Source organism: Corythoichthys intestinalis, chromosome 8, assembly GCF_030265065.1.
Source record: "Corythoichthys intestinalis isolate RoL2023-P3 chromosome 8, ASM3026506v1, whole genome shotgun sequence".
Lineage (NCBI taxonomy): Eukaryota > Metazoa > Chordata > Actinopteri > Syngnathiformes > Syngnathidae > Corythoichthys > Corythoichthys intestinalis.
In genome coordinates this window covers 48,447,696-48,470,602 of record NC_080402.1, presented here as the reverse complement: position 1 = coordinate 48,470,602, position 22,907 = coordinate 48,447,696, and the positions used below count along the sequence as shown (strand labels likewise).

Below are 22,907 nucleotides of genomic sequence, written 5' to 3'. Positions count from 1 at the left end.
CGGATCTGGTGAAAGCAGTCACAGAAATTTAGAGCCATATTAATAAAGAGTTGTCATCAAATCCACGCCTCTGGGACTGAGAGCAGTTATATACCTATATAAAAGCCAAAAGTGGTGCTACGAAGTACTAAAAGTCCAGTAAGTGTTGTGATTTTTCTTCATGATTCCATAATTTCCCCCTGAGAATTCAGTGATTCCATCTTTTTTCTTCAGCTTGGTCTAAAAAGGTTTTTTCTTGATTTCTTTTAGCGTTTCATAAACCCAAAAGGTTCCATTCAAAATAACTTGTTTCATGTCTTTAATTTGCTTTATTCAACAAAATTAAACAACTGCATTGAACATCCTCAGACACTGGCGAACAATAATTTTGCCAGGGGTTGTAGAACCGTCACAAGTCAATTAACAGGTAGAACTTTGCCACTCAGGTACTAAATCACTCACGTCCATCGATAACATAAATAGCCAACTAATCAAATACGCCAACTAATCAAGTATCCAAGTGTTAAATTAGGAATATCAAATAAAAAGGCGTACAAAATAGTCCAGTTTGAAATTATGACAAAAACAGAACAAAAAAATCACATTGTGGCAATTAGTAAACAAATGCAAAAAAGGTTCTAGAGTTTAACAATGAATAGAACTGTCATAACGAGACGCTGGTAAATATGGAAAGCAGTCTGAGCATTTGTTCAAATGCAGCTCCAGGTCCATGCACGAGTACACTTTGTCTCTGCTAGTAGACTTGACTGTCTTACGACAACCATTTTTTTTTCTACTATGAGAAAAAAAGTCAACTAAAGACTCCCAATTAGTGATGTGCAGGAATTTTGTACTACTAGAAAAGACAGAGCGTAGTAGTGCGCGGCACTGAAGGTGGGTAACGAAGAAATGTGGCTTTCCCCAGGTAAGGAACGAGAACATTATTTCTGGGTTGTAAGACGAAGGCAACATGTTGTTGTTCTACTGGATGCAGCAGTTGTTGCGATGGCTGTTGGAATCTTTGAAGCGAAGACGCATCTTTGGACGATATTTCTCCAGGTAGAAGAGCTGCTTGCTGTTGAAAGCTCCGCGACGCTTCCTGGAACAAAAATCACACCAATTTACAAATGAAATTATGCCTCGTTCCATCAGTGTTGTCGGTTTTTGACGTTGAAAGACATCTAATTGAGTGGCTCTTTTCGTCACTCTGTTGTGAATTTTAAAGGATTTTATCACGAGTAGACATCCAAGCCATTTCAAGTGGGAGGGTTGGTGGCGAATGAAACGTTCATCAAACTCTCCCACTGCAAATGGACTGGATGTTTAGCGCTGTCAATGGCAGCCAAAGTGTAAATGCCATACTGAATTATTATTATTATTTTTTAATATTGTTGACCCGAGGAAAAAAATGTTACTATGTTGAATGATGTATTGTCATTTATAGGCCTGTCGCGATAAATTTTTGTAAGTGACATATTGTCTCATTAATTATAGCTGATGTGAGATTTTGTCCCTTTAAAAAAAAAAAAAAAAAAAAAAAAAAAAAAAAAACCAATTCAACCACTAATGTAGTGACAATTACTACCCTTATCTCTTTCAGCATTTTAAAATTGCCTTAAACGTTCTATATTAATGTTTAAATGTTTAAAATGATTGTACGGCGACCTTGAGTGCCAGAAAGGCCCCTTCAAATAAAATTTATTATTAATACATCCCAATAAGCCATTCAAAATGAATTTTTACTCTCAAATAAAACAAACTATTAAAAATATTAAAACACAAACCTTGCATAATGAGTCATTTGAAAGCTAGCTAAGGGCAGAATATGAAATAGGTGAGAAACTCAAAGCCAGATTTTTCATATTGGTGTCACTTTAAAGCTAGCTATTTATAGTGTAGAATCTGAAGTACAGTAATTACCCAAATATAACACGCACCAGTGTATAACGCGCACCCGAAATTTACCTGTAAAATCTAGGGAAAAATCTTGTATTCTTGTATAAAGCGCACCCTAATTTTAGCACCAATATGAGTCTTGTGTCTAACTTCTATAAAGTAAGTGGTTGTAGCAAGTTTTAACAGAATTCACCTGCGGAACTAATATTGGCAAGTTGTGTACTTCACGGGTGAAGGGGGGGGCAGTTTAGTTAAAGCAGTAATGTGAAGTAATTTCATAACATGCCAAATAGGGTCACAATTCAAGTAATTAAACATTGTCCAACAAATAAAGCATGAAAAAAAAATCATTTATATGTTGTATATTTGACAAAATAACCGCGTTTCCGAAGTTCGAGCCTGAAAGGGGATGAACCCGGAAGTGATACGTCACGCCGAGAACAGCGATGGCAGCGCTCCATACGGCTGCCATACAAAGTCCTTCAAACAATGATTCAAACAGCGATAGATCGAGCGCAAGGGAGGCGATCCAAGTTTTTGAAGAGTTGGAGGAAGAAGAGGAGGTTGGAATTTTATGTTGGACCTAACATGTATTAGCCAGACGCTAATCAGGATGCAAAGAATGTGCCTAGACTACCTGACATGGAATGGATACAAGTCAGACCCACAGAGATTACAAGATTGGTAAGATATAGGCTGTTATTATTTTCATGATTTGAAGATGCAGGCATTTGCACATAATTTTATGTTTTTGTCTGATGACATTGTTAAAAAAAATAATAGTCAGACTTCATGTTCATCTTGGCAGATCCGGCAGCTCTCGTGCATATAAAATAATAATATAAAAACGTTGGGGGGAAAGAAGGAGATGAGTCGTTGATGGCTTTCTCCAATTAATTGTAATAGTGGACTGCCGCCACATTTGACCGCAAAGTTTTGCTTCTCGCTTATCTCTCCCTTGCCTCCTACTACTCACAGCTCTCCAGTCCCAGCGTCTCTTAAACGGATCGTGCAGTGTCTTGTTTAGACATGTGCCGGTTACCGGTTTCACGGTTTACCGTGGTGTGAAAACGTCGCGGTTTCAAAACCACTAAAATTTTCCGTCATACCTTAGTACGGTATTCGCTATTTTTCATGTGCCAAAATGCAGCCGAAGTGGCTTGGTGCGGCAGCGCTCACCCTTCCCGTTTGTTGCCGTGAGTGTCAGTAACGCTATTCTGCTAAACAGCCAGCAAACCCAAAAACCAACCCTCGAAACACAAGGCGTACTTTTCTTCAATTTATTGAGCTCTCAAATCGTGGTGAAATATACAAATGAATACATTTAAAACGTTATACAATTGTATTTTTCCACATGTGAGTAGGTTCAACAGGATAGCAGTAGCACCATGAAAAAGGTCGCCAAAAACAAAACATACATTTTCCTTTCAAATTCAATATACAAACTAACTAAAACTTACAAAGACGAATGTTAGCCTAGGCTAAGCTGGGAGAGCAGCTTGGTTGACGTTTTATGTCTCACAGCCGCTGAGTGAGAAACAAGCTTGAATGAAGGGGGGAGAAAAAAAATAAGGATCGCGTCAAAGATCGCTAATTGCGAAAGGAGGTCTCACTCCTCACTTTTTGTTTTAGATGAAACCTTGAAACCTCAACAATATTTACATTTTAACTAACTTATAAAACTAACTTATACATTTTTAACTAACTTATTAACTTATGAATTCTTTGTTCTTTTTAACACAAAGGCATGACATCATGTAGAAGAGAGTTGACACAGTGGCTGAAAATGGCGAAACTTCAGCTTCTCCCCCTCAAAAAAAGTCGTACAGTACATATTTTTAATTTTATTTAGAAGTGTTCTTACTTTTTTATAGCAATTATTTTGTTCTTGCTCTATTATTGAGCAACTTGAGCTCTGGCTGTGGGTATAGTCTAGGTTCTATTTATTTTAATTTTATATAAAATATTTGTTATTTTTTGTTAATTTATTTATTTTCACATTAATTTATTTTCTCATTATATTCATGTTCCAATTAGCAAATATGTTCTGAAAAAAAAACCTGTTCAATGGAAAAAAGTTTATTTATTTATTTATTTATTTATTTATTTTTTAACCCATACATCTCAAAATTTTGGAGCTATAATTGCAATACCGTGATACCGTGAAACCGCGGTATTTTTGCTCACGGTTATCGTACCGTCAAAATCTCATACCGGCACATGCCTAGTCTTGTTATGAGCTGTTTGTTTACAAATGTATCGAACACACGACGTGCCGACAACTTTGTTTCTTTTTTAACACACGGAGCTAATCAGTACAACACGGCTCGGGGCTCTCGGGAAGAAGTGGCGTCTAATGGCATGAGGAAATGTAGTTTTTTCTCACAAGCGAACAAATTACAAAGCACCACTTCAGCGTTGTCCCGAGACTACATTTCCCATGATTCACTGTGTGACCTGCGCGCTCGCTGATTCGCTGCCATCAGACATTAAAAGCAACACTTGTCACCTGTCAGCGGCTCTCGTGAAGCGGCGAAACACAAACTAGAAGGCTAAGCGATCACCGTGAAAGAAACGGCGAACCGTACAAATGCAATGCAATGCTTGAAGCATGAAGGTGGAAATACATAATACAAATACAAATAAATGTGCACAAACTCACCGGCGGTGTGTGTCCCTTATTGCAACGTGACCGTGAATTACCGCGACGCCGACCCGTTTCTATGCACATCCACACCAGTTTCCCGATTGACAGTGGTTTAACCCTTTTGGAGAAGATCGTAGATGACGCACAATTTAAACACACTTAACCTAGCGAACGCAACAACAACTATGATCGGAGATTGCAACTTTCGGCTAACGTTGCTAGCTTATACTGTTCATTCCACAGCAGTTGGCAGCTCTGCTTTGACAAAGTCATCAGTCATCTATCCAAAAATCACACTTACTTTTTGGCAAATCCTTGATCATAAGCAGACCAGTTAAGGAAGCAGGCATCTTCTAAGTGTTTGCAGCAGAGGACACTACTCAATGATGGCGTGAAATTCATTCGCTTAGTGCGAACAAAAGATGTCCATTTACATGCCCTGCTATCCTTTGGCGACTCACACAACTTTTCGTTTGAGTGAAAACAAAACATCGCCACACACCGCCGTGGCATCTTACAGAGAAGCAATGCAACAAACAATACTGTTCTATGGCGCACTTCCCTCACTTCCCGGTGTGACGTAATTTCCGAAGATTGCCGAAGAAAAGCATTTTCGTTGTCAAGGGCGTTGCTATGGGTTAAACAAAGAATCTGGAAGGGTTGCGTTAAAAAAAAATAACGAAAATATGCTTATAACCGTTTAGCCATTGATATTATTCAAAAACATGGTTGTAGAGCTGAAACGAATACTCGAGCAAATCGAGTAACTCGAGTTTAAAAACTGATCCGAGTAATTTTATTCACCTCGAGTAATCGTTTATTTTGACAGCTCTAAGCATCACGTTTTGCTCGGACTACTTTTAATGCGGGACAACGCGCTGATGTCACGTGCGTAGAGGAAGAAGCAAAAAAAGAAAACTTACTGCAGCAGACAGCCGCTACAAACGACGCCGACGTTGCTAAATACTAGCCTGCACATGCTGCGTTAGTTGCAGGTAGCGTCTGATGAGTCTCAGAGATCACATGTATGTTGAACTAGATGCGAAATGACAGACTAGGCCGCGTCTTGCCAGCGTTAGCAAACAGCCGCCATCTTAAAGCAGTAGAGCGCTAACCGCTAATAAAGAGCGCTAAGCGCTAATATATAAGATTAACGTTACTGTCACTACTAGCTCACGTAACGTTAGCCCTGCGGAGGGCTAGGTTTCTATTAATTAAGACCACTTTCGATGCGTGGCTAACGTGTCTTACATACAGGCTTTAACATAACATAGCGTTGTGGAGTGATGAGGGTGTCAAACAAAAACTCAATAATGCTAACTATCAATTTTAGCTCAGTAGTCATTGCTGGATAAAACACCAAGTAGCACTAGTCCCTAATGTGCTCCAATACAGCCTGTATCATACATTTATTTTGAACACTGCAAAAACTCAAAATCCTATCAGGACTTACAGTTTAGACTAACTTAAAACTTTACTAGAACTTAAAAATGGCTTGACACAAATAGAAATTCAATTGAAAAACGTGTGGAAAAATCCTAACTTTTAAGTGATGTGTGTTATCAAGCGTAAAGGCATTTTTAGGTGTGTGTGTGTGTGTGTATATATACACACACACACACACACACACACACACACACACACACACACACACACACACACACACACACACACACACACACACACACACACACACACACACACACTTTTTAAAAATAAGATCTAAAGGTTTTTTGAGTGAAAGCAGTGAATTAGTCTTTTTTTTTTTCTAGTTACAGCTGAGATGGAATTGTTGGCTGTTTTCAACAATATACATCAAAAATAAAGACACTGACTGACTGAAAATGATAAAATGTCTTGTTTTCTCATGTATATCTATAATTGCTCTTCACCTAAAAATATATTTGTTTTATCCGATTACTCGATTAATCGATAGAATTTTCAGTCGATTACTCGATTACTAAAATATTCGATAGCTGCAGCCCTACATGGTTGGCCAGCCTTACTTCACATTACTGCTTTAAGGGAACAGCCGGAAGTAAACAAACTTCTCCCGCCGCAGCATGCAAAACGTACGTTGTTATTTAGTGAGTTTCAATGTAAATAAAACCACGCGGCTTGGCTCCGTGGTTCGACACTCCTCCTCAGACTCCTGTCATAGCTCGCCACACGGTCAACATTTATACGAAACGGATAGCCGTATACATTCTCTTCAAGACTACATGGCCGTGTCAAGCCGCCATGTTGCTACAACAAGGTAAGAAAAATGTTCCGGCAAATAATAGCTGCATAGAACAACAAAAGCATTTTAAATTTATTAGATGTGAAAAATATCATCATGAAAATTATTTACTATATGAAAGTTGATTATCATATCAATGTCATTTGGATCAAGTAATATTGTGCTGGTCCATTCTGACACTGAAACATGATGAATGTTTCTGTTTATAACGCGCACTCATGATTTTACAAGTGCATTTTGGGGGGAAAAGTGTGCGTGATGTTCAGGAAATTACGGTATGTGAGATTTCTGCAGTTAATCTTTATATGTTGAACATGATGTGCTTTTATTTTGAAATGCTATACGGAAGTACTTCGCTAAGCCGCGAACCAGAAGCTTTACACTCAGTACAAAAAAAAAAAAAAAAGCACTTCTATCATGCATGTGGTGTCTGTAATAGATTTTTTTTGCATCATTTGCAAATGCTGTAAACCAGTTAGTTTTCATGTTTGAAGTGTCACCCTTTAACGTAAATTTGCGTTTTCGAGAAGCGTGTCATGTTATATGGCAGGCTGAAGTGGTTAGTACAGTCTTCTTTCATTAGCCTCAAAGTAGCAATGCATTTTACGATGTTTAATATATATATATATATATATATAATATATTTAATATACGATGTTTCCTTATTTTGTATGTCTGAACTTCACTTCTACGGTGGAGTCTCATATGCAATCAACACGCACGTGTGCCCAATGCACACGGTATTAGAGGTGGGAATTAGAGGTGTGCAAAATTTCCGATTCTTAGATTATTCGCGATTCGGCCATGGAAGATTCGAGAACGATTCACAAACATCCAAATTCCGATTATTGAAATATGCCAAGTAAAGCGGAAGTACAACACACTCAGCGCGCCGCGCGGTCTTTGGGGCGCAACGAGGAAGAACGCAGCGAGAGTAGCTAAACATCATGCTTCTCATTACCCGGCCCCTCGGGTAATGCCAATGCTCAACTCACGGCTCTAGCTCAACTCATGCCACGAGATAAAAAAAAAAAAAAAAACAACAACATACCTGACTGCTGCCGAAAAGCTGCTATAAAGTACGTCATCCACATAACGTAATGGTAGATATAATTTATATGGGACTAGATGCACCATTGATTCGGTAGTGTGAGCAGCACATCTACAAAAAGCTAGATGCGGGCGTTAGTAAACGGCCGCCATCTTAAAGCAGTACACTTCCCTGCAAGGCTGTTGTAGCTAACCTTCCAAGCAAACCTAATTAACTTTTTATCTAAAATACTCCTAAATCGGTAAAATATTGACTTGAATCTATCTTTTAAAATAGTTTTAAAACTTTCACATGTCGAAAGTAGACAAAAGGGAAATTATGGAATAACGGGAGCAATTTTAACAACTTTAACAGTTGATTCACAACATTAAATTAATTGAATGTAGTTTAAAGCTGCTGTTACAGAATGGGGACTGGCGTTTTTTATTTACTGTTATTTTTGTATATTTGTTTACTGCTATATGTTAACTTGATACTGAAATAGTAGTTTGGTTTAGCCTGAGAGGATTTTTGAACAATTTTGGAACTAATGTACAAAACATTTAATTTAAAAAAAAAAAAAAAAAAAAAAAAAAGGAGCAAGGGGGGGTGCATCAATAATCGTTTTATAATCGAATCGGAGCCTCTGAATCGTAATCGTAATCGAATCGTTAGGTGCCCAAAGCTTCCCAGCTCTAGTGGGAATCTTGGCGCAGTTTAACGATTCGATTATGGATGGTTAATTTCGGACACCTCTAAGCGAGATACAAACACACGCACTCGGTAATAACTCGCAGGCGGGAAAATTACCGCCCTCATTTTTATTTACCATGCGATTAATTGACTTATAGCATATCGCGACAGGCTTAGTCATTTACATTAAAAATGAGCAAAATCTAACGAACAAGCTGTTGGCTTTGCTCGTTAGATTTAAAAAAAAAAAAAAAAACTACTGACCTTTACAATAAAATGTTTACTAGTCATCGACATTCATTTTGAGTTGATGTATATTGATAAGTTTTTTTCCCCTGATATACACAGAATTTTAAAATGTTTTTATGACTAAATATTGTAGGTGTGACTCACTGTCGAATGAACTGCACGGCATCTTCGTATTTCATGCCACATTCAATGAGGGCGAGGGCCACCAGGACAGGAGCTCTAAGAAGCAAAAAAAAAAAGGGATGAAACATTTGAGGTAGAGCGCAGAGTGGAAAGGTGGGGGGGGGGAGGGGTGGGGGTAGGCCGCTCACCTGCCGAGGCCCGCCACACAGTGCACGGCAATGCAGCAACCGGGCTCCTCACGGAACTTGACCTTGAGCAGGTTGAGCCAGTCGTCCACAATCTGGTTAGAGGGAGGAGCGCCGTCATCAAACGGCCAGTCCTGCGCGGGACGGAGGAAGACAACCGCCAACAAAATTAAAAATAGCTCTCACTTGGCTAGTACATACTGAAATATGCATTTTTAAAAAATAGTATGTTTAACGCCCTGACGCCGGAATTTACATTGAACTTATTGGCTGCCAGTGGTGTAGACATCCAATGCCTTTAAAGTAGGAGGAACATTTGCTGCCACCCTCCCACTTCAAATGGCTTCAACGTCTACAAGTGACACACTAAATTTACAGCTGAATAATGATAAGAACCACACGATTGGACGTCTTTTCATCGTCAATGGCACAAAGAGTTAAATTTCAATAAGGCATTGGATTGGAGTAATACTAAGGTCCATAAAATAATTGATTAAAAGCACTAAATATAGATTTACATTGAAGAATACAGTGAAAAATGAGAAAATCCTTGTTTTTAAATACATTTTCATAAATTAAAAAAAGTAATGTTTTGTAAGTCATTTATATTCTCATTTTTTATCTTTTTTTCCATTGTGTTATAAATGATTTCTTTTTTTTACATTTAAAAATTCTCCAATGGTGGTTGTATTTTTCAAATTTCTATATTTTGTGGCTTTTTTCCTTTTTAAATTATGCATGTAACCAACAATATTTTAAGATATTTGTTAAATGTAAACTAAGGTATCAAGGGGTTAATGAAATCAAGACCTTAAAACATTTAAGGGCCGTAAATGCGAAAATATTTAAAAAAAAATGTATATATATATAAATAAAATTGTTATAAAATGAAAATATTTGGAATATAAGTACAGTGGTACCGCAACATACGAATTTAATCCGTTCAAGGACGTGTAGGTCGACGGAGGACCGTGGAGATCGTAGACATATTCCTGTCGTATTGTCGAGCCATATCACTGATGGCACACCATCCTTTTTGTTTTTTTAAACATTCCCATTTTAATTTCAATTGTAAGCATAACCCTTTTCCACCACCTGCACTAACATTCTTGGGACCCATGTTGATTTCTCTCGCATATTTCGAGCATGTCGTCATAAGTCAAGACAAATTTTACGTTGGATGTCGAAAGAATAGTATGTCGAGGCACCACTGTAAATATGATTAAAAACTAGTCAATATCGATAACAAATTCAATGTTTATCCATTTCATTTCATTTTAACTTGACCAAACCGAGAATTAAATCAATCTCATCGGACAACATGCATAATGTGTCGTTCCACTGCTGCAACACAAATTCACATTGTTTACAGATCAGAATTGTTGTGTGTAAATACTCAATATGCTATTGTGCTTTGATGTGTTTAAAGGTGAGGTTGTGGGCCGGCATGACTTACCAGAACTTGAATTCCCTCTTTTACCACCAATGTAGCATCGTACGTGGCCTCGCACACCCTCACTGCTGTGGTCACGCCATACTTCTTCAGCTCCTGCAGGCGACATCGCATATGAACGCCACCGTCGCAACGGCTACAAACAGAAAGTGCCTTCCATACTATAACCACAGGAAATGCATTTAAATACCCTATGAAGTGAATTTAGTGATGTGTTTCTGAACAAATTGGGCACGCCAAAGGGCTAACGAACTGTTCTGGGGGCACACGATTTGGCTTCAGATAGGGATGACCTAATCCGATCACGAAATCGGGCTGATTGGGCCTTTTTCAGAGGATCGGAATTGGGTAAAAAGGATCGGGGTTTTAATTTTGAAATCATATTTCTTTAATATTTTTGATGAGATGTTGCTACTTAGCACTAAGCGCTAAGCTAGTTAGCGATCATGCTAATCAGCATCTTAAGTGTCCGTATGTATTGTTTTAGAGAAGCATATTAGCACTTGTTTCATTCTTTTTTTTTTTGTGAAGTATACATATAAACCTATTTATCTAACAGCTTAGTCTCCTTTCAACACAAACTCCCATTCAAACTGTATATTGTTATACAAGCGAGTGTGCTTTGAAACTGGATTTGGATTGTATTTATGGACAACTTTGATAAATTGATTCATTACAGTTTGCCTTCTTATTCGATTGTGTTATTTAGTTTGTTTAAAGAAAATAAATGAGTCATTGACACAATTTATATCAGAGCTTTGCCCACCAGAGGGGGAAAAAAAAAGTAAATCAGCAGCACTACATTTGATTTGTGTACTGAGAAATTATTTTTACACACTCGGAACCTTTATTAAAAACTTGTTATTAAATTTCACGTACTTAAAACAGTAGCTTTAGACTAAGTGAGGAAGCTGTAATAAAATATTTTTGAAGGAAATAGTCATCTATTTTGTCTTCATTGTTACTTACAATATGCCTAAAACAACTTCAAAAACTGTGACGGTAATTGAAAACAAGTAACTATCCAATTAACTGTTATATTTATCGTCTGATTAATCGATGACAAAAATAATCTTTAGTTGCAGTCCTATTGCACGTACACAATGAACGGATTTCTCTGCTGCAAACTGCGGCCTTCTGCTCATGTGAAAAGGCATTAAGACAAGTCAACAGTAGACCCAACACTCACCTCGATGAACTTGTTGAGGGTGGCATTGGTAGGGTTGTGGGTGATGAGGAACCTCATATTCTTGTAGGTGATTTCCACCGGCGCGGGTCTGTTCATGCGCGCCATTATGACACCCAAAAAAATGGCAAAATGGCTTCTGCACTGGAAGGGGAGCACGAGAGACGCCGAACGTAAAAAGTTTTGGCGTGGAGTGACGAGAATCCTCCGGGCGGTGATGGGAGGGGACGTCTCTTAGGGGGGCACCTCAGGTAAGGGGAGGAAGGGAGCGGTGGGTGGGTGCGGCAACAAAACGAGGCGGGTTCCACCTTGCTCGTGGCCGGGCGGGAGCCGACGGGAAGGGGCGGTGCGCAGCGGGTCAAGTTACCCCATCCAGGCCGAGTTGTCGCTGGTTGCGGGAGGCGTCCCGGTCGTGTCGACTTCGGGGGGCTCCCTCCTTCTGAGGCTGGGGTGCGTCCAGGCAGTTGTCGAGTTACTCCGTTCACTTGTCTGCATAAGCGGCGTGCTGAGCCTGGCAATAGTCTCCACTGCCCTTCAGAAACTCCATAAATGTGCGACCCAGAACACCACAGAACTGCTGCGGGGCGAGAATGACACCAAATAAATTCAAGGCGATCAAAACGTAATGTCAAATTTACATTTGATAGTCTTGTAAAGCCGCAACTCATGATTTTAGAATTTTCAACCTTTCTCACTAAAAACCAGGAAGTGACTGTCTGACATGGAGGCAGACATTTTATTTTAGCCAATAAAATGTGTATCTCAGATTGACCACGCTTCCTCACGATGCTATATTACTCATTATCACATGTACCTGCATTCTAGTCAGTATGTATGTGTGTGTGTACTGATGTCACAAAATGGCTGCGCTTAAAGTAGTTCCATAGGTCTAAGAAATTTGCGTTGGCATACTTAATTACTTTGAACTACCATGTTTCACATGAAGGTCATTCATAGTAAGTGTTGTCTGTCCAAAGGACACTAATTGGCTGCCACTGATAGTGCTAGATGTCCAATCCATTTTGATTGGGTGGAATGGGAACTTTGAGTGTTATTGCAGGATATAGCCATAGTGTATTTTTGTATTCATTTTATCTGTATTATTTAAAAAAAAAACAAAACTTTTGTTTATATTTATTAGGGAGTTATCTGATCCAATCACGTGATTGGATCTCATGCCTGATCACCTCACTTTCAGACTAAAGGATAGGAATCGGGTGAAAAAGAATGTAAGATTATTTATCTTTATTTTTAAGAACAAAAAAAAAAAAGCAAAATAACTGACATGTACAAGAATACTGTCAAAAGAACCCATTATTTCAAAACAAAAAACAAACAAAAAAAAGTTTTGCAGTATGCAATATCCAAACACAACCTAAGAAGTAAAACACCGCCGGTAGGAGAACGTTACGCCAGCTGCCATGTGAAGCTAATGTCAACCCTTTGATTGCCTTGAAATTGCTAACTTTTAACAAGCCAGAGCTGCAAATATGGTGCCCTATGTAGTTACTACTTTGCACTTAAGGATGACAGATGTTCGATCTGTACTTGTGTCAGTAGATCCTCAAAATCCCGTGACTTCGAGACTAAAATATGATCGGGACCACCTTAGAATCAGTTTATTATTGGGTCATGCAAGCCACACCAAATATTAACATTGTGGCCTACAACACCCAATATGTGATGTCTACAACATGGATGTCAGGTCTTACTAGGGTTTATTTATTTTTTAATTACAAATAGTCACTTGCCCTATAATGGAATAAGCAACCAAATATGATGCCAAGAAACTATGTTGACGTACGCTGAGGACTTTCAATGTGGCAAAAGTAGGTCTTATGTCATACGAGGCCAAGGAATAATGAGCTAGGAAGTTTAATTTTGACACACATAGGCATGTATTAAGTTCCATAAATGTAGTGAAATCCCTCCCAGCTGCAAGACTCAACCCTCCCCTACAGATTGTTGCTCAGTGTAAGTGAGTCAGCTGTGCTACACGATGGCTGGAGGAGGTGAAACTCATGAACCCGCCCCCTCCCCATCGAAGAAAACTAAATCGTTGGTCTGGGAATACTTCGGCTACATAAAAGTTAGACGGCCGCGGCTTAGAGGAGGGCCAACCGACATATTAAACATGTTTGCGAAGCGTGGCTGTACCTCCAATAGTACAATACCTCCAAGTAGGCAATACCTCCAATATAATTTTGCATTAATACTAGAGATGTCCCGATCCGATATTTGGAAAGGATCGGACGCCGATATGGGCAAAAAAATGCGGATCGGTATCGGATCAGCCGACACGGAAAAATTCCGATCCAGACCTCCGATCCAGTTTTTTAAAAAAAAATCCAGTCCGGGTTTTCCAGCGCACCGATATACATAATCCATTCCAGTTTTTGCTTCGGTTTCCCTAAAATCCGGTCCGCATTTTAAGGCACACCTTCAACATACTACATTACCGTCTCCCAATTTACCGAGACTTTATCTGTAAAAATGTCAGCTGTGTGGGATCATTTCACCTTAAAGGACGACAAAGACGAAGAGGCAGAGTGCAACATATGCCACAATAAAGTCAAGCGTGGTGGTAATGCTATAAGAAGTTTTAATACAACCAACCTAATCAAGCATTTAGCGACATACACATGCATTGAAAACTAGGTGCGTTAGTAGGAGACTTCCCTTGTAGGCATTTGTAGTGAACCTTCCAAGCGAACCTAATTAACTTTTTATCTAAAATACTCCTTGTTCTGCCCTTCATTTCGCGATTTACCATGTGCATTTTTCATTCCTGCTGTTATTTTGACAGCCGTCCGACAGGAAAGAAGTAGCGCGGCGGCCATGTTTGTAGTCGTTTCGTCAGTCCGCCGTTTGACGAGAGCTGGGCAGCATTGTTTACTGTGCTCACGCTATCCTAAACTTGTCGTGTTGTTTGCGCCTTCGAAGGCATCGTCTGTAAGTACAACATTTTTTATATATAGTATTTAGCAATTTATGTGCCATATTTGGAGCGTTTTGACCACTTTGTAAACTTTGGCACCTGCTGCACGCTTCATTTGCATATTAGAATATTGAGAGGCATTGTATGGGAATTGGCTTCGTATATATTTCACATATATAGCATATGGATAGTCAAAACTGTCAATCATTTTCGTGCTGTACATTCTATTTCTTTTAGTTTCACCTGGGTTCATTTTTGGATGTGACAGTGCAGCTAAATAAAAGCACCTGGAGCTTGGATGCTACTTCCTGACTCCCGCGCTCATTTTTGAATGGAGTTTGGCTTGCTGCGAACTTGTGTCCGCTTACACACACAAGGGGAGCAGTATACTCCTAAATCGGCAAAATCTTGACTTGAATCTATCTTCAAAACAGTTTTAAAACTTTCACATGTCAATAGTAGACAGAAGGGAAATTATGGAATAACGGGAACAATTTTAACAACTTAAACAGTTGATTCGCAAAATTTAATTAATTGAATGTAGTTCAAAGCTGCTGATACAGAATGGGGACAGGAGTATTTTATTTACTGTTTTAAAATGTAAACTTGATACTGAAATAGTCGTTCATTTAAACCTGAGAGGCTTTTTATACAATTTTTGTAACTAATGCATGAAACATTAAAAGCATCTAATAGCTTGGGGGGTTTGTGGGATTTTCCACTGACAGTTTACAATATTATTTGCACGTTTTACTGACTGACTATGCCATTTCTGTTTGTCATTTATAAGGTTTTGTGTTTGTCACTGAATAAACAGGTCAGTTTCTTGTTACCAACCATTGTGTGTTATTCAAACTCACCTAATTCAGCTGGCTAGTTGTTATCAAGAGTACTAAAACCCTTTTAAACATGAGTCTGACAACTAAGTAAGGAGGCTAAATAACTTTAAACTTTAATACATGCTCAGATAGGCCGGTATCGGTATCGGATCAGAAGTGCAAAACAATATCGGTATCGGATCGGAAGTGCAAAAACCTGGGTCGGGACATCCCTAATTAATACAAAATTAAACGTTCGTAAATACTCTCATGAACGTTTCCCACCAGCTACGAGAGTCAACTCCAGCGTGTTTAGTGTGTCTAGCGGTGGTAAAACGTGTTTTTTCTTCTTATTGGCAACTGTGTTTCGAAAGAGTGTGTGTGTATAATGTAAAAATTATACGAGTCATACACACGTGCTTTTTATGGAAAACAATTATTTTTGTTCTAATGATAATAATGTTAAGCTGTGGCGGTGGGTTTATGCTTGTCATTAAATTTTTTTTTTTTTTTTTAAACTTAACACCATACTTACTGAATGGTCAAATTTGCTAATATGTTTTGAAAAATAAAATCCTGTTCAATGGGAATTTTTTTTTTAATCCACATATCTAAAAGTAACACATTTTAGAGCTGTTATTGCAATACCATCAGGCCGTGAAACCATGCTATTTTTGCTTAAGGTTATCATACAGTCAGAATCTCATACCAGCACATGCCTAGACACAAGTAGTGGTTTGCTACAATTTGAAGCTTTTGGAGGCCGGGGAGTAAGATTTTGCCATTCATAGATGGGGCTTGGTCCTTTGCAATCAGTAGGTGAAATTTGTTCGCAGTGACCTCAAATGTGTCACACAACTTACAAACTTTCCAAGAAGCAATAATCTTCTGGAACTTGTCCAAATGTTGGGGAACATTTCAACAACACTCAAGCACAAATAAGCTTATCTGATTGGCTGCCACTGATGGTACTGGTCGTCCAATCCATGTGGACTGGGAATGGGCCCGTCCCAGTCAAAATGGATTCGACGTCTAGCGCCGTCAATGGCACTGAAAGATGAGCATTCCTCCCAGTTTAAATAAATTGGACGTCTACCGTTGTCAATGGCAGGCAATGAGTTATTAGTGTACCTAATGAGGTGTCTCACTGACCATTGACGAGGGAGTGCACATGTTCAATGTGGTCTAGCATGCATTGTAAATTTTATTCGCATATGGCGGGCAACGTCTCGACATGGCGGCCGGATGTCGTCACCGTCACAGAGAAGCGCCACCATGACTGACGTCATAGCTACCGGCAGGTGTCACCAAGCTTTCAACCAAGAATGAAGGCGCTCTATGAGTGTTTAATTCAGACATAGTTAGAGGAGGGGGGAAGGAAAGTCTCGTCTCAACGGATAAACGTCACGAGAACAGCCGACTAAATCCGCCATTGTCCGGTTCCAGCTGCATCTAACCAACATGGCGGCTCGAGTGACAAAGAACGAAGAGGGACACGCCATATGCAAACACGCACCCACGTCTTAAGCGATGACACAGTAGGTTTAGGGTTGGTTTCTTAATGTCGCCGTTGTAATGTCACAAGTAAAGCGGAGGTTGTCGTTTGTGCCGCCATGTTGGGCAGTCACGCGCTTTACAAACGAAACATCGCGTAAAATAACCCCGTGAAAAACACTACCAATGTTCCCACTTTATTTTAATGTAATCTGCCTATTTTAATGCAGTAAAACTAAAGTGTCTAGATTTTGGACAGGGAACACCCAATAGGCCTTCACGGCCCGTCAAACCACAAGCATTTTTACGCTCTACCGTACCTAAACTAGATTCCTATCCTACTGGAACAACCACAATAGCAGAAGGAACGACGCCTTTTTTTAACGAGGTCGATACACAATCGGTTAAAACTTGACACAGGCTGGAAAACACGACGAAGATTAAAAAAAGATACTTACTGGGATACGCTTACTCATTGAAGATTGTAATTTAACCATACAGCCGGTCCTCAGGAGAAAAACGTCAAGCGATTAAGTGGTCCTTCACCATTCGAGCCCGACGTTACGTGTCTGAGCGGAGCTCAAGTCTCCTCAATAAGAAAGCGAGTTGACCACTTCCCCTTGTGAGCTTCAAAATAAGACTATCAGTCATGCATAAAATAGCATTAAAACATTAATAAGTCCACTGCGAGAGGTATTTTTGTCTTTACTGTGTATTCAAAATAATTCCATGCTGATAAATCTTTCTACTCACTTTTTTCCCATTCAGAGAGCACAGCGGTAATTTTATTTTGGAAGATAACAATGGAGGCCAGTCGTCATTTCCTCTGATGCAATCTTGATGCAGCTCTTGAAACCCCACCCTAACCAATATATGTAACGCATTTTTTAAAATTAGCTTGTAACGATTTTTAATTTTCCTGTTGTATTATGGGTAAACTCATCCATAGTGATGCCTTTTTTAATAAACCTGTAGAAAGTGGAGATATTTAGTAGTGTAGACATTTCTTTAAAAAAAAAAAAAAAAAAAAAAACTAATTTAGTTTTTTTTTTTCACTTTTATGTTGCGGATGAAGACGTTACGTTTTACTTAATTTTTACTGTCAACTATAGAGTGAAATAATAAACAATGTAAAAATAAATAAATATAAATGAAGCTAAATATGCAACATAAATTTTTTCTTTATAGAGGGAATCAAAAGTGACCAATTAAGATCTAGATTAAAAGAAGGCAATTGAAAAAACTTTTTTTTTTAAACGTTTAACTTATTAATTTTAGTTTCAAAATATTTAATGACCTTTAGTCCTTCTAATTTTACCTACTGTAGCTGAGATATTTGTTAAATATACAAATGTGGTTATCCATCTGTTATATTACACGTGAAATTGACCCTAAAAAAATGCTGATTAAAAAAATATCAATCCCCCTTTTTTCCTCTTCATAACTGATGAACTGTTAATTTTAGGGTCAAATTGTGTGGGTCAAAATGATCAGAAAACATCTGTAATTTGTAAATATTTAATACTATTGTCTTTTTAGTGTATGTATTTATTCTTTTTTAATAATTATTATTTTGAGTCAAACTGACCCCTCAATTGTTTTATTCCACAATTTCGTAGGATAGGTTGAAATGACTCATATAATCTATTTGAAAAAATAATGCATAATTTGAGAGTTAATTTTACCAATCAGAGGGTACTCCTTTTATATTGAGGGCCAAATTGACCTTTAAAAAAAAAGTACAATTATTTATTTATAAAATGTTTTCTGCTTTAATTCTTTTTTGTTCTTTGTATTAGAAATAGTATAGTACTTGATTGGCTTGTAAGGGCAGAAAATTCAGGAACAATTAGAAAATTAAATGCCCATGTGTAGAGCAATTGTAGAAAGATGGATGCTTTTTAATGCAAAGATCATCAATCAAAGTTGCTTTGTATGCTCCTGGCGCTTTCCTGCTGTTTTTCTGGAAAGGCAAAAAGCAGCTGAGCTTGACATATGGGACACAAAAGCCTCGACCCCAAATGGTCGCCGGCAGCAACCAATCGGCTTGAAGTTAAGCCTCTCCTGTACCCGGGAGCTGCTGGACGGCGGGCGGGTGCCAGTCAGTTCCCAGCTGGACACCAAAGGATTGTATGGGGAGGGCGCAACAAAAAAGGGAAGCTTCCAATGCGTCACCATTGTACCAATTGTCTATAAAAATTAATGTGCCAGTGAGGATTGCACTTCACAATCAAATTCTAAAAGGAAGAGTTGATGTAAGGTGACAAATGAATGACTGTGAAGACTCCAAGGCAACCACTCCATGCTTTATCGACTCAATCCTTCGCTTTAAAGGCCCGAATAAGAGCCAAGACCAGATGGACGGCACGGGGATGAGCGTGAGGAGCAGGAAGGGGGTGAGGGTGACAGGAAGATACACCAGCCCCATCGAGTGGGTCGGAGGCCCAAACAAACCTCCAGATTCACCTATTATAGGTTCTCCACCCAAAGGTTTTGACAAATCTGGGTTGGACAGACCAGCTGCTGGGGGAGACCTGATTTGGGGACCTCAAAACAAGTCTCCGCACAGGCAGACAGTGGAGGAACTGAAGAGCTTCCTGAAAGATGGACCGGCTTTCCAACCTGGAGGAAGTTCTCACTCCTGCCTCCATGGTGGTGGCGTGAGTGGTGATGGACCGGGCAAGTGGCAGGTTGACGTCAGCTCACAAAGAGCGTTCAGTACCTTCAAGCCTCAGTCTGATGCTTCCAGAAAGGGGCCTGGATCCAGAGAGAGCTCTTCTATTCAGCTGCCTCCCACCATGGATTCATCCAGCTCTTTCAGGCCGGACGCCAACACAAATAGACAGCCGGAATTCCCAATTCGCACATGCAACAGCAGCGCTTCCCGTGGAGAGACCAAAGCTCCTCATACAGGTTGGTACTGAAAGATTTACCATTGGCATTTTGTAGATGTTTCGAATAAATGATGATAAATACAAGTGTTTACGGGAATTGGAGCAGTCTAGTTTTAGGTTGGAAGTCCTCCTGTTAGAAGTCCTGTTACAAAAGTGTTTGGAACTTTTGTCCACAGATAACGGAAACGAGAGCCTGGACACATCAGAAAATCAAAGTTTCATCTCCAGCATGGAGACCATCAAGCAGCAGATAGCCAGGGAGAACATCAACTTTGTACGATTTGAAGCCACTGACCTGCATGGGGTTTCCAGATCTAAGACTGTGCCTGTTCGCTTCTTCCATGTAATCATCACAGTCAGCCATTCATCATCAGTCTGTCATCCATCCATTTCTCCTTCAATTCATTGTTACATCAGCAATCCGTTCATCCATCAATTCAATCTTACCTAAAAAAAAAACCATCCATCCATCCATCCATCCATCCATCCATCCATCCATCCATCCATCCATCCATCCATCCATCCATCCATCCATCCATCCATCCATCCATCCATCCATCCATCCATCCATCCATCCTCCCCACCCAACCCACCCACCCACCCAACCATCCATCCATCCATCCATCCATCCATCCATCCATCCATCCATCCATCCATCCATCCATCCATCCATCCATCCATCCATCCATCCATCCATCCATCCATCCATCCATCCATCCATCCATCCATCCATCCATTTATCCACCCACCCATCCGAGTGACAGTGTAATTGTAAGGGGCACCATATCTACACAAGGCCCTCTATGCCCCAATACAGTCATCATACCCTCATCATCATAAGAGCACTGTGACAGCATCAAAACATTTTGTTTTGGTATTTCCAGGAAAAGGCAGTGTATGGAATCCCAATGCCAAGGAGCTATTTGGAGCTGACGCTGAGTCCAAAGAGCAATGAAGTTGACCACGCCAACGCCGCCAACTTCAGCAGCGACATCCTTCTGATCCCAGACCTTTCTACCTTTCGGATCCTTCCATGGGCTGAGCAGACAGCGAGGGTCATCTGTGACCCGTGCACTGTGACGGGTGGCCCCCTGCGGACGTCTCCTCGCCTACTGGCAAAGCAGCTTCTGGGCCAGCTCCAGAGCCTGGGCTTCTCCCTGCACTCCTCCTTCACTTACGAGTGTTGCGTTCTGGGGGCACCAGACCGCATCGGGCCCAAAACATTGCTGTTTCCTGCCACCACTCTGCTGGGTAATCACGACCTGCCCTTCTTTCAGCAGCTGGTGGATGGCATGTACTGCATGGGCGCCGATGTGGACAGCATGGCTTCAGCCAGCGGGCCCGGCCAGATGGAGATAAACCTGAGGCCTGAGTTTGGAATTGCGGCAGCTGACAGCGCCTTCACCTTCCGCACCGGCATCAAGGTTAGAAGCTTGTTAACTTTAGGCATAGTTCAACCAATAGCATACATAATATGAAGCAACAAGATACAAATATATGGACACAAAAATACCATGCTCAAGTAAAAAAGTGCAAAATTACCTTTACAGAAGATGCCACAAGATGGCAGCGTAGCATTTATTTTTTTTTTTTGTAGGCAGCGCTCCGGTCAATGTTTGGCACCAAGATCCCACCAGATAGCAAAGCAATATTTTTATGTTTTATTGAACATGGCTTTGGCAAGAGCAAATAGCTTGTGCTGGACGATAGGTTCTCCCCCCGAAAAATCCACGAATAGATTTTGGGACTGCTAATCGGCAAATGTATCGCTTACATGAATTTAGTTTGTTCAGTGATCAAGAGTAACTTTAAAGCGCAAGAAGACACATAGTGTAAATGACAGTCATATAAAATATAGTCGCTTAAAGTATGTAAGTATGCAAATTGGAAATTTGTTAGACTTCAGATAATGGAGAAAATAATGTTTAAAAAAATGTACTGTTAAAAAATGAAAAAGTCAAGTTCTCGAAGAAAAAAGGAATATATTTATGTTTTTTTTTTTGTTCTTGTTTTTCTGTACTGCATATGGAAACTCGAACGAAAGGAACTGGCCCGCAAACACAGCTACATTGCAAGCTTCTTCACAGACGATGGCCTCTACAATGCTGGCGTTCTCTCCCACAGCCTGTGGGACGTTAATGGGCGTCGTAGCCTTTTCCAAAGCGGCGAGAAGGCGGCAGGCGAGCTGTCTGACATTGGTCGCAAGTGGCTAGCTGGGCTCCTGACGCACTCGGCCGCCCTCAGCTGCCTCATGTCGCCAGGCCTTGAGTGCCGAAGCCACATGGCCAAGACCGTCAAAGACCCAAAGAGGATGCTGTACGCCACCTACGGCTGCAACGATAACAGCAGTTCCTTCAACGTCAAGTCCCACGGTGGTCGTGAGACCCACATCGACAACAAGCTGGGTTCAGCCATGGCCAATCCGTACATTGTTCTTGCCGCTACGGCTGCCGCCGGGTTGGACGGCATCAGGCGAAATCTGAGCATTGAGGGCAGCATACACAAAGCACCCAGTCAGCAGAAAGATTTTGCCATTCCCGTCAAACTGGACGATGCCCTAGAGGCCCTGAGCGAGGACCACGTCATTCGCAGTTCACTGGGGGAGCCCTTTGTCCAGTACTTCATTGCCATGAAGAAGTTTGAAATTGAGACCCAGGAACTGGATGATGAGAGGAACAAGTGCCTGGAGTATTTTATCTAGAATGTTTCAAGAACGTTCCATAAATTAAAGAAATTAAGCAAAATAAAGCAAAACACTATTTCAAACAGATATTGCTATTTTGTTACGGGTATCAAATAAAAATGAAGCGATACTGTATTGTGGAAAATCTTTCCTTATATTACAGATTGTAAGTTGAAATGTGACTTTTACAAATCATGGTGGGAGTATGTAACATTGTACTGTACCTGTGCAGGATATGCATAAGTCGAGTCAAGTCTTAAAGGGACAATACAGTTTGTCACTTTACTCGTGACTAGGGTTGACAAGGAAGTTTTTAAATTTCCTCAATTCCAGCAATCCGGGACTGTTGGCAACCCTTCTCGTGAGTGCCATTTCTGGCCTAAAGCGTAACTGAAGC

The 22,907-nt window shown here is 40.1% G+C and overlaps 2 protein-coding genes across 3 annotated transcripts; one reads left to right on the top strand and one right to left on the bottom strand.

Moving 5' to 3' along the window:
- Positions 1-285: 285 nt before the first annotated feature.
- Positions 286-11,821, bottom strand: ptp4a1 (protein tyrosine phosphatase 4A1). Its single transcript, XM_057844109.1, has 5 exons — positions 11,687-11,821; positions 10,501-10,593; positions 9,048-9,178; positions 8,881-8,955; positions 286-1,078 (listed from the first exon to the last, which is right to left on the bottom strand). Exons 1-5 carry the CDS (start codon positions 11,789-11,791, stop codon positions 961-963), a joined length of 522 nt encoding a protein of 173 aa, XP_057700092.1. The 5' UTR covers positions 11,792-11,821; the 3' UTR covers positions 286-960.
- Positions 11,822-16,753: 4,932 nt separating this feature from the next.
- lgsn (lengsin, lens protein with glutamine synthetase domain) lies at positions 16,754-22,611 on the top strand. 2 transcript variants are annotated; one of them, XM_057844107.1, is made up of 5 exons: positions 16,754-16,977; positions 18,905-19,846; positions 20,004-20,170; positions 20,712-21,251; positions 21,872-22,611. In XM_057844107.1, the coding sequence occupies exons 2-5, from the start codon at positions 19,201-19,203 to the stop codon at positions 22,526-22,528; spliced, it is 2,010 nt and encodes a 669-aa protein (XP_057700090.1). In that variant the 5' UTR covers positions 16,754-16,977; positions 18,905-19,200; the 3' UTR covers positions 22,529-22,611. The 2 variants fall into 2 exon arrangements, with proteins under 2 accessions (XP_057700090.1, XP_057700089.1); XM_057844106.1 differs by having other exon boundaries at positions 16,754-19,846.
- The last annotated feature ends 296 nt before the right edge of the window (positions 22,612-22,907 follow it).

Excerpts from the sequence above, each read along its gene's own strand:
- ptp4a1 (XM_057844109.1), bottom strand. The coding sequence starts at position 11,791 with ATGGCGCGCATGAACAGACCCGCGCCGGTGGAAATCACCTACAAGAAT. Across the intron at positions 10,594-11,686 it reads CCCTCAACAAGTTCATCGAG|GAGCTGAAGAAGTATGGCGT; the intron begins GTGAGTGTTGGG and ends TGTCGCCTGCAG. Across the intron at positions 1,079-8,880 it reads GCCGTGCAGTTCATTCGACA|GAAGCGTCGCGGAGCTTTCA; the intron begins GTGAGTCACACC and ends TTTTTGTTCCAG.
- lgsn (XM_057844107.1), top strand. The coding sequence starts at position 19,201 with ATGAATGACTGTGAAGACTCCAAGGCAACCACTCCATGCTTTATCGAC. Across the intron at positions 19,847-20,003 it reads GACCAAAGCTCCTCATACAG|ATAACGGAAACGAGAGCCTG; the intron begins GTTGGTACTGAA and ends TTTTGTCCACAG. Across the intron at positions 20,171-20,711 it reads TGCCTGTTCGCTTCTTCCAT|GAAAAGGCAGTGTATGGAAT; the intron begins GTAATCATCACA and ends TGGTATTTCCAG.